The following is a 10,655-nucleotide window of genomic DNA, read 5'->3' as shown; positions in this document are numbered from 1 at the left end:
TTTCCCATCCCTGGTTCTTGTAATTTTTTTTTTTTTTTTTTTTTTTTTTTTATTGAAATTATTTCAAGGCATAGTTTTTTTTTTTTTTTTTTTTGGTTTCTTTGTTTTTATGCTTTTTACACTGTTCCTATCACAAAAGAAAGGTTATGCCAGGAACTTATTCACAAATGCACATATGCCCAAATAAGTGGCTGAGATAGTTACAGTACAGAAACACATAATTTAGAGTCAAAAGAGCAAATAATAAGTTACATTTATTGTTATGCAGAACTAGCATCAATGTCATTAGGCAGAAAAAAAATCTACCCACATTTTTTTTGACATACTGCTTTAATCAGTCACGTAAAAATTTAATGAGCATCTACCACATAACCAAAAAAACAAACTCACTGTCATCGAGTTGGTTATGACTTGTAATGACCCTCTTTGTGTTTCTGAGGTGGTAAATCTTTACAGAAATAGATTGCCCCATCTTCCTTCTGTGGAGTGACTGGTGGGTTTCAACCACCAACCATTGGATTAGCAGTCAATTTCCTTAGGCATGACACAGGTACCACAATTTATATATATATATATATATATATATATATATATATTTTAATTAATTTTGCTTTAAAATCTACTTTCTATGTATATTTGTCAGTTGCTTCACATTGTAGCTTGATAATTTTATGCTTATCCTGGCTTAATGACCCTATAATATTATCATCTCCTGCTTGCAAATAACTGATAAGACATACCCTGATCATAATCTCCTCCTAGTTTCTTTTTCTTTTTTCTTATATATGCTTATTTACATTCCTACACTTACACTAAGTATCTTCCTATATTTTACCATTCTTATTTTTTTACAGGTAATATGAAATAATATGTGACTTAGTTTCAAATGTACTTGGCTCTTCCTAAACTATAGTATCAACCTTAGATGGCTATCCATGCAAGTGACTGGTCAAAGTTAAACTGTTTAAGATGGCAGATCAACTTCCCATGCTTTCTTCCAGCTACAGAATAATGTGCATACATTCTGCTTTCTTCCTCAACTCCATATGACCTTCTCAATACAAATGAACTTCACATATTTCTTTTCTTTTATTATGGATTATATATATATATATAGAGAGAGAGACAGAGAGAGAAGATCTACCCTCACTGTCTTTATTCCCTCAAAAACCAAAACCAAACTCAATGCTGTTGAGTCAATTACAACTCATAGCAACCCCTCCTTCGGTTCACTATGTAACTAGAGTCTTTCTTTCTAGGAGTGGCTGGGGGATTTGAACTGCCAGCCTTCTGGTTAGCAGTCAAATACCTTAGGTATCATGCCACCAGAGCTCCCTCTTTATTGCCTAGTCATCTATTTTCTGCCTTAACCCAGTGTGATCTATTACCTCCAACATTCTATTAAATTGACTTTCATGGAAGTAACCAAGAAATTATCTCCTATTTGCCAAATAAAATGGACCTTTTCAGCCCATACTACTTCCTCTGTAATACTTAACAGTACAGACTGATCTGTATTTTGTTGCAAAAAAACAAAACAGGACTAACTAACTAACTAAATAAAAAGATTTCCCTTTTTTGGATTTCTTATGAGATTTTTCTATTAGTCCTCTGATCTATTTTCCTTTTTATATTAGTGCCTTTAATTTTTAATTTAAACAGGTAATTCTGATGCACTTTCCTAAAACAATTGTTATTCCCCACATTCACCCTGTGCTTTCTCTCCTTAATGAGTCTGAAGTCAATACTTGTAGTCTAAATCTACTGCCTAAGCTCCAGATCTTTATCTGTCTATCTGCATCTATTTTCCAAACAGCTCCATACAAGTGTCCTACAACTGCTCCAACCACAGACTGCAAACTGTCTTTATTATCTCATTCCAATCCCCACTCAAATAAAAAGTCTAAAAAATAAATAAATTAAAGCAAATAATAATTTTAAAAAAACAAACTCTCTCCCAAAGCCTGTGCCTCTTCCCATGCTTTATCCTTATTACCCAAGAAGACCTGCTAAGCTGCTTTCAAAAGGCTATTATATCTTCCCTGCTCCTCTTTCATATTAGCCTTGGCTTCTGCCATTACCTCCTGCTTGAGCTCTTTAATTTCAGTATTACAGTTTTTAACCACACAATCATTTGTTTTTCCTTTATTGAAATCTAAATTTGATTACATTTGGCTTGTTTTAAGCCTTCAGTGATGTTTTCACTTTCTGACTACAGGATAAAATTCAATTTCCTTAATATGGAATCAAATTCACTTTTTTATTCTGGCTCCTGCCTCAGATTTGTTCCATATTTACCACACCTCTATATGGAACCTGGCTCCACCTTATTACACTCATTGTATTTTCATTGTTAATTCCTCTACTTGGAATTCTCTTCCTTTTGGGTAATTCCACTTTATTTATACTTTAAACTGAGTTTCAATTAATCTCATCCTTGAAACTTTTCAGTGTCTTTCAGACCTTCCTTGTAAATATCTTCATTTGCTTTCATGACTATGTTTTCTCTTAGACTTTAAACTCTGCTTAGTTTCCTAGGGCAGCCATAGAAAACAAGAACAAAATATCAAGGAATGAGTGGCTTTAAAGAACAGAAATTTGTTCTCTCACAGTTCTGGAGGCTGCAAGTTCAAATTCAGGGCATCAGCAGGACAACACACTCCCTGTCCTTCTGCTCTAAGAGATAACTTCTTCTTTCTCTCTTCCAGCTTGTGGTGGGCCAGAATCTATTTTCACATGACATCTGTCTTCTTCTGTGTTCATATCTGTTTTCCCTCTTATAAGACACCACTCAGAAGTGATTAGGACTCCCCCTATCTATTCTGATACTATCTCATTAACTGATCATATCCTGAAAGATAAACTCTGTTTCCAAAGTCACATTCATAGGTATAGGGGTTAGAATGTCAACCTAGGTTTTTGGGGTACACAATTCGGTTCACAACAGAGAGTTGGACTATGGTCTCAATTCCAGAGAATAGAGTCACTGGCAAAGTTGAGAGGAGGAGCCAGTGGCCAGGACAAATGATCAATTATCCAGATGGGCTTGGAGAAAAGAGAATTATTTTCAAACCTAGATATCTAATGAAATTTGCTATGATGTGTTTCAGATTTGTTTGGTACCTTTGATCCCATCTTTTTCTCCAAATTTGCCATTTTGAAATGAGAATTCTATTCTTTAAAGCTACCCACTTTGAGGTATTTTTTTTGTGGCAGCCCTAGGAAATGAGGACAGAGTTGAGTACTTGGAAATAGGGAGCTGCTCTAAAAAATAGCTAAAAATGTGAAAGTGGTTTTGAATTGGGTAACAGGTAGAGTCTAAAGTCTTGTGTCAAAGATCCATAGGTCAGATGACAAGCTGGAAATTCCAGCAATCTTATCTATTTACAGTTTTGAAATGGAATCTTTCTTCATCAAAAACTTAAGCTTTTGCTCTTAAGGCTTTCAATTCATGCAGTGAAACCCCAAAACCCATTGCCATGGAGTCGATTCTGACTCATAGTGACCCTATAGGACAGAGAAGAACTGCCACAGAGGATTTCCAAGGCTGTAAATCTTTATAGAAGCAGAATGACATATTTTTCTCCTGCAAATGGGCTGGTGTTTTGAACCACTGACCTCTTGGTTAGAAGCTGAGGCCTTACCCACTGTGCCAAGAGTTTAACTCATTTCCCTACCCTTTCTGAAACTATCCCCCACCATTGTTGGAAACAAATTAAGCAGGCATGATAACTTATTCCCTTAAATTTTTTTTTAGAAACTGAGCAGAGACCAACATGAAATCAGTTAAAACCAACTCAGAACAGTTTTAGCCAGTGGACATGTGCAACAGGAGAAATAGAACAAAGTTACTCAGAACTAACATCTCCTCCTCTTCCTAAGCCCCCACCAGCCGTCGACAGGAAGTCAGTGTAACTCGTCTGGTGGCACGCAAGTACATTGAATTAAAAATTGACCTTTTAAATCAAGGGAAGGAAACTTCAGCCAATCCCCAGCCAATACATCCCCAAATTCCTGGAATTTATATGACTATGTATAGCCCCCCTTCCTTGATCCCTACAAAAACTATACTCAAACCTCCACTCAAGGAGTCAGATTTGGGTATAGTCTCTGTCTCCTACCACGTTTACAGTGATAAGTTATCCTTCTCTTCTCTCGAGTAGGGAGCTCTGATGGTATAATGCCTAAAGCATTTGACTGTTAACCAGTAGGTAGGTGGTTCAAATCCATAAACCACTCGATGGAAGGAGAATGGGGCAATCTATTTCCAGAAAGATGATAGCCTTGGAAGCCCAATGAGGGTGGCTTTGAGTCGGAATCAACTCTATGGCAGCGAGGTTCATTCCTAGCATAGTAGAGGAGCCCTGGTAGCATAGTGCCTAAGGCACTTGACTGCTAACCAGAAGGCTGGCGGTTCAAACCCACCAGCCACTCCTTGGAAGGAAGGTTGGGCAATCCTACTTCCGTAGTGATACTGCCTCGGAAACCCAAGGAGGGGTCACTATGAGTCGGGGCCGACTCGACGGCAAACAACAACAACAACAAGCTGAAAGGTTGGCAGTTCAAACCCACCGAGAGGAGCTTTGAAAGGGAGGCCTGGTGATCTGCTTTCAAAAGGGCACATCCTTGAAAACTCTGGAGCAGTTCTACTCTGCATACCTGGGGTCACCATGAGTTGGATCAACTTGGTGGCAACTAACAACAATAACAACAAATTACTCTGGCATATGTTGTTGCTTTGTTGTTATGTGCCGTCGAGTCGGACCCAACTCATAGCAACCCCTCCTTGGGTTTCTGAGGCAGTATCACTACGGAAGTAGATTGCCCAACCTTCCTTCTGAGGAGTGGCTGGTGGGTTTGAACCACCAGCCTCCTAGTTAGAAAGCAAGTGCCTTAGGTAGTGCTATGTAAGCATTTCTCTACTGTCCTGATGAGAACAACTAATGGAGTTCCAGTGTTTGCAGAATAAATAAGGATTCTATTTATTTATTTATTTGGTATTAGTTTGACAGTTAAGGCATCCTAAACTTTTGCCCAGTTGACCTTTCCAAAGTAAATTTAAAATTTTCCCTATCTTGTATTTGTTGTATCTACTATCTGGTGAGCATTCCCTATCCACTTTTGTTTTGAAGTGGTTCAGTCAGCTATTTATTGAACACACATTATTCAGTGAAATGTATTAAGGACATAGACAAATTAATAAGTTATGTGTCTGCCCTACAGCAGTTTGTGATGGTTAATTTTATGTGTCAACGAGGCTAGGCTGTGGTGCCAAGGAGTTTGGTCAATACTAGTATAAATGTTGCTGTGAAAGTATTTACATGTGATTTAAATGTTAGGACTTCAATTTATCTTTTTAGGAGACAAAATTCAATCCATAACAGACAACTGGACCATGGCTTATTTAAAACAGTTGGCCTTAGGCTAAGCAGATTACCTTCATTTGTGGGTGGCTTTGATATCAGATTAAAGTGAGTCCCTTCGTTCTGCTCAATCAGGCCAAATCAGTTCACACACACTGAGTACTTGAGAGAACAACAACAACAAAAAAAAACCTCGCTGCCATAGAGTTGATTCCGACTCATAGCCACCCTCATTGGGCTTCCAAGGCTGTCATCTTTCTGGAAATAGATTGCCCCATTCTCCTTCCATCGAGTGGTTTATGGGTTTGAACCTGAGTGTTTCAGCTAGTAGTCGAGTATTTAATCATTTGTGTCACCCAGGGACTCTCATTACTCTAGGCTCATTTCACAATGATATACTCATTTATTATCCTCTTTCTTAAAGTTTGGGAAAGTGAGGTGAATATTGGTTGAGTGTCTTATTCAAAGTCATAGTTAGTAAGTGTTAAGGCTGAAGTTCTAACCCTGCAGTCTGGCTTCAGGGTCTGTCTCAGTAGTCATTGTGGGAAAACATGAAAGCAGTATCAGCATGACTAAGAAGATAGCAATGAAATGGGAAGAATTGAGGCAAGAGAATAGTTAAGGTACTACTCTGTTAATCCAGACTAAAAATAGATTGATATAGAAGATATTTCAGAAAATTGGAAGATTTGATGATTATTGAATCTGTGGGTGATCAGTAGAAGCAGAAACAAGGTGAATACCAAAATTTCTTGTCCAGTAGTTAACAAAATAAGTACATGGGTAAGACAGGGGAATAAAGAGCAAAAGGGAACATTTTTGAAGCAATAAATATTGTAATACTGATATTATAATATGGTAAGACTGTCCAATAAACAGGAAGATGGAACAAGAGAGGTGAGAAATTCAAGGGTTTTTAAGTGAAAAAAAGTAGAAACCATTATGTTCAATTAACTTTAATAATGCCCCTCTAACACCATTTACCAAAATGTGGTCCAAAGTTGTTATATAACAGAAAAATTGGACCATAGAATACTAAAAAACACAAGCAGGTAAAAATGTAGGAAATATTTAGAATAATAATATTCCTAGGCTGATGCAATATGTATTTACCTTTGCAATCTAATTCATCAGAATTGTCTCCACAGTCATTTTCACCATCACATAACTTGCCATGAGGTATACAACGACGATTGTAGCAGGGCTTGAAACCTTTTCGACAGCTTCTGTTTTCTTATAAGTAAAAGTAGAAATGCATAATTGGAGGTCTCATAAAAATATTTGCACAAGAAAGAAAATAACAGATAAGAGTACATTCATAATTTGTGGATCTATAAAACACGTGCTGTGCAGTAACAAAGCCCTGGATTGGAATATTCATGTATCATTAAAGACTAGTTCATTCAGTAAAGACTCTTTTTGACTTACTGCTTTAACTTCAGTGATTTATACTTTGAGATCTCTTCAAATTATTCCCACATTATTGCTTCTGGCACTTATGTCAGGTAGCATGGAAATAAACATATATTACATATTCTATTCCAAGGAAATAAATCTCTGACTCAAAAGTAACAAACATACCAGAACAACTTGATCTCTAAGTTCTTTGAATCTTGCAAGGATTTTATAATAAAAAATAAATATTCAGGTACCAAACGTGATTGTCAGTTAGTGAATCAAATGTTAGGTGCAACAGGGTTGGTTCCCAATACTGCTGGGTCCTGCACTTTCCCATAGTCAGTTACAGACAAGAGCATTTTAATCCATGGGGATTTTAGTGACAGATTTTCAGAAATACTTCCCCAGGTGCCCAGGTGTTTCTTCCTACTCTTTGTCAGGAAATTCCATTAAAACATGTAGAGTATGATAACAACAAGCAAGTCTCCATTGACTGAGGGCTGGTGGCTGTGCATGAGGTGAACTGACAAGAAGCATACCCAGGTCTCCCTCATGAAAAATGAGAATTCTACCTCTTAATCATGACAAATTTATTTTTTAAATTAACAAAAATCATTTACCAGAATTTCCTAAGAAGGGCTTCTGTCTTCTATTTATCCTAAATGTAGAGCTTTCTTCAGTTTCTGATTTGGGGTAGAAACCAGTACTTAAAACAACATGAGCAGTTTACTGAATACTAATGCTGTCCCAGGCTCTGATATGTAAATCTATATATGTTTATGTAATGCTTTCTTTCAAAAAAAAAAAAAAAAAAATCACTGCCATTGAGTGGATTTCAGCTCATAGTGACCCCTCCTTGGGTTTCCCAGGCGGTATCTCTACAGAAGTTGATTGTCCAGTCTTCCTTCCAGGGAGTGGCTGGTGGGTTTGAACCACCAGCCTTCTGGTTATCAGTCAAATGCCTTAGGCACTATGTCACCAAAGTGCCTATGCTTTTGTTAAAAAACAAACAAAACACACTGCTGTGGAGTCAGATCCCACTCATAGTGACCCCTCCTTGGGTTTCCGAGGCAGGATCACTACAGAAGTAGATTCCTCAACCTTCCTTCTGAGGAGTGGCTGGTGGCTTTGAACCAGCAGCCTTCTGGTCAGCGTCAAATGCCTTAAGCACTATCCCAACAGAGCTCTTATGCTTTTGTTAGAACTAAGTTATTTTATAGTGGTAAACTGCAATGTAGAATGTGAGATATGTAGTACACATCAGTTACACACTGGTGGGTTTGGTAACAAAGATAAAACACAGTGTGTGGATCCAAAGCCTATATTCTATGCCTGGAGTTGGTAAACTATAGCCATTAGGTCCCCTTTTTCCATGCTTTGGATTTCAGAATAGTTTTTATGTTTCAAAGGTTGTAAAAAATAAAGAATATGTGATTGAGACTACATATGGCCAGCAAACTCAACATATTTACTACATTATTATTATTATTGCATTATATATTGCATGTATCTGAGAAGATAAAAGCAATTTGAAAAACCTTCTCAAGCCAATTCACAGTATGAAATGGTACCAATTGATTATTACATTTTAAACACTTTAATATTTTTGTATTTTGCAAGATGTATCCATTCATTCAAGCAAATACAGTACATGAGGTAAATTTCCTAGGACTTTGGGTACAGATTGATTGCAGACTAATTATATTTGATTATCATTTTAACTGAGAGTATATAATTCTGCAGTATAAAAAGATGTGCGGACTCCTATGGATGTCCCAAATTCTGTTATCTTGTTTTAATTTCTTTTGAATATTTAACTATTAATTATTACTGAGAATATAGAACAAAGGAGAAAAATTGAAACAAAATATACCAATTCCAAATACTGCTTCCCAAATTTTGCATAGCATAACATTACAATGGCTTAATGCCTAAGGCATTTGACTGATAATCAGAAGGCTAATCAAACCCACCAGCCACTCCATAGAAGGAAGGTTGGGTAATCTACTTCCATAGTGATACCGCCTCGAAAACCGAAGGAGGGGTCGCGATTAGTTGGATCTGACTGGACGACAGCAATGCATAACCAAAACCACAACATTGTATTTACAGATTAAAAATAAATCAGAACAATTTTAAATAATCTAGATTAATTCTATAATAACTGTTAATTATTAGTTTAAAAAAAATGTTGCTATTAAGGCAACTGGCATGTTGCTAACTAGGATTGAAAATCCACTCTCTACAGAGAGTGGAGGTGGACTGTCATGTGGTGTCACCTATAACAGTGGTCAAAGCATTAGGCTGCTACCTAAAAGATCTGTGCTTTGAACCCATCAGCTGCTCCGTGGGAGAAAGATGAGGCAGTCTGATTCTGTAAAGATGTATATCCTTGCAAATCCTACGGGAAATTTCTAATCTGCCCTATAGGGTCACTGTAAGTCTCATTTGACTCAATGACTTTAGGTGTTTTGTTTTGCTTTGTTTGTAGAAGGACAGTTGCTAGAATTTTCTTTTTGATGAAGTATAGGATTGGGGACCATGGTTAAAGTAAACAGTCATTCTGTCAAAGGACATTGGCCCTATGCCAATCTTGGAGGCACAAATAGAATGGACTAGAAAGATACAAATCAAAAAACATTCTATTGACTGATGGCAGACTTCTGTCATGGAGTAAGCATGCAATATTCACAAATTGTTGATATTTCTGCATTATATTTTTCTTTTAAAGGAATCAAACTTAAAGCCTATTGTTAAAGGTGAATAACTAGCCAGCTCAAAAGACAGTTTTCTGCTATGTTTTAATTTTCATTTTGTGAATGAAAAGTCATGAGGAAATTCTTTAATAAATATCATGCACCATTGATTTCAAAAGTATCTATTTTTAGTTTGAGGAAAGCCAAGTCATTTGCCATGTGAATAAGAGACATTAATAAAATCATCTACATAAACCAATCGGAAATAGATGAATAAAAACCGTAATAATAATAATAATAATAATAAATCACAGATTTCTCCCTTAAATGAGCAAATCACATATCAGACACTTACCACAGTAGAGCAGCTTTTCATCAGATTTATCCTTGCAATGAGGAATGCCATCACAGGTGAGCTGGTAGTCAATGCACTCACCATTTCCACACTCAAACTCTGAATAAATGTTGCAGGGAGAATTTTTAGCTGAAAAAAAAAAAAATGTTTTTATGTAATCAGAACCATTTATTTTTGTACTATTGCAAGCATTTCCCTTCATTAAGAAATGAGCAAAAATCTACATAAGATAAAATTATAATAATAACAATGATTTTTTGAAATTTTTAACAAAACATTAAGAGGGATACTTATTGTTGTTGCTCTTACTCTCCCTTAGTGTGGTATTAAAGTTGTGTCTCAACTTGGTTGGGCCATGGTTTTGAGTGACTGGGAAGCTGGATACAGTTATTCCCCATGATGAGACTGTAATCACCTCCATGGTGGACTCCGCTGTGAGCAGCTAAGTATTGCTCTTTGGGGTGTAGCCTGCTTCCAGTATGTAAGTAGAAGCTTTGAGAAATCTCACTAGCTTTCTGGATCCTCCATTTGGCTACGTTTTCATCTCAAGGGCTGCCATGTTGCCTGCTGATTTTGGTGCGCCTGGACTTGAACTAGTGGCCTACCCTGTTGTCTGCTAATCTTGGACTGTGCAATTTTATTTGTCCATTTTGGATTCATCAGCTTCAGCAGCCAACAGTTGTGTGAGTCAGAAAAACCCTCCAGCTCCAGTGGCCTGGAACAGAAGGAAGAACTAAAGCCCAAGGTTGAGGGGCCTTCACCCAGTCCCTAGAGCCGGCACATTGAACTCAGACTTCTGGCCTCCTAAACTGTAAGAGAATAAATCCCTGTTTGTTAAAGCCA

General features: G+C 37.0%; 1 protein-coding gene across 1 annotated transcript in view; it reads right to left on the bottom strand.

The window, feature by feature from the left end:
- LRP1B (LDL receptor related protein 1B) overlaps positions 1-10,655 on the bottom strand; it is a 1,967,638-nt gene that overhangs the window by 461,632 nt on the left and 1,495,351 nt on the right. The window contains exons 47-48 of the mRNA XM_007946050.1: positions 9,813-9,941; positions 6,477-6,596 (exon numbers count right to left, since the gene is read on the bottom strand). Coding sequence (XP_007944241.1) covers positions 6,477-6,596; positions 9,813-9,941 — 249 coding nt within the window. The remainder of the gene's footprint in view (positions 1-6,476; positions 6,597-9,812; positions 9,942-10,655) is intronic.

This window comes from Orycteropus afer, unplaced genomic scaffold (assembly GCF_000298275.1).
Source record: "Orycteropus afer afer isolate SDZICR_OR568_19922 unplaced genomic scaffold, OryAfe1.0 scaffold00148, whole genome shotgun sequence".
Lineage (NCBI taxonomy): Eukaryota > Metazoa > Chordata > Mammalia > Tubulidentata > Orycteropodidae > Orycteropus > Orycteropus afer.
This window is presented reverse-complemented; position numbering and strand designations above follow the sequence as displayed.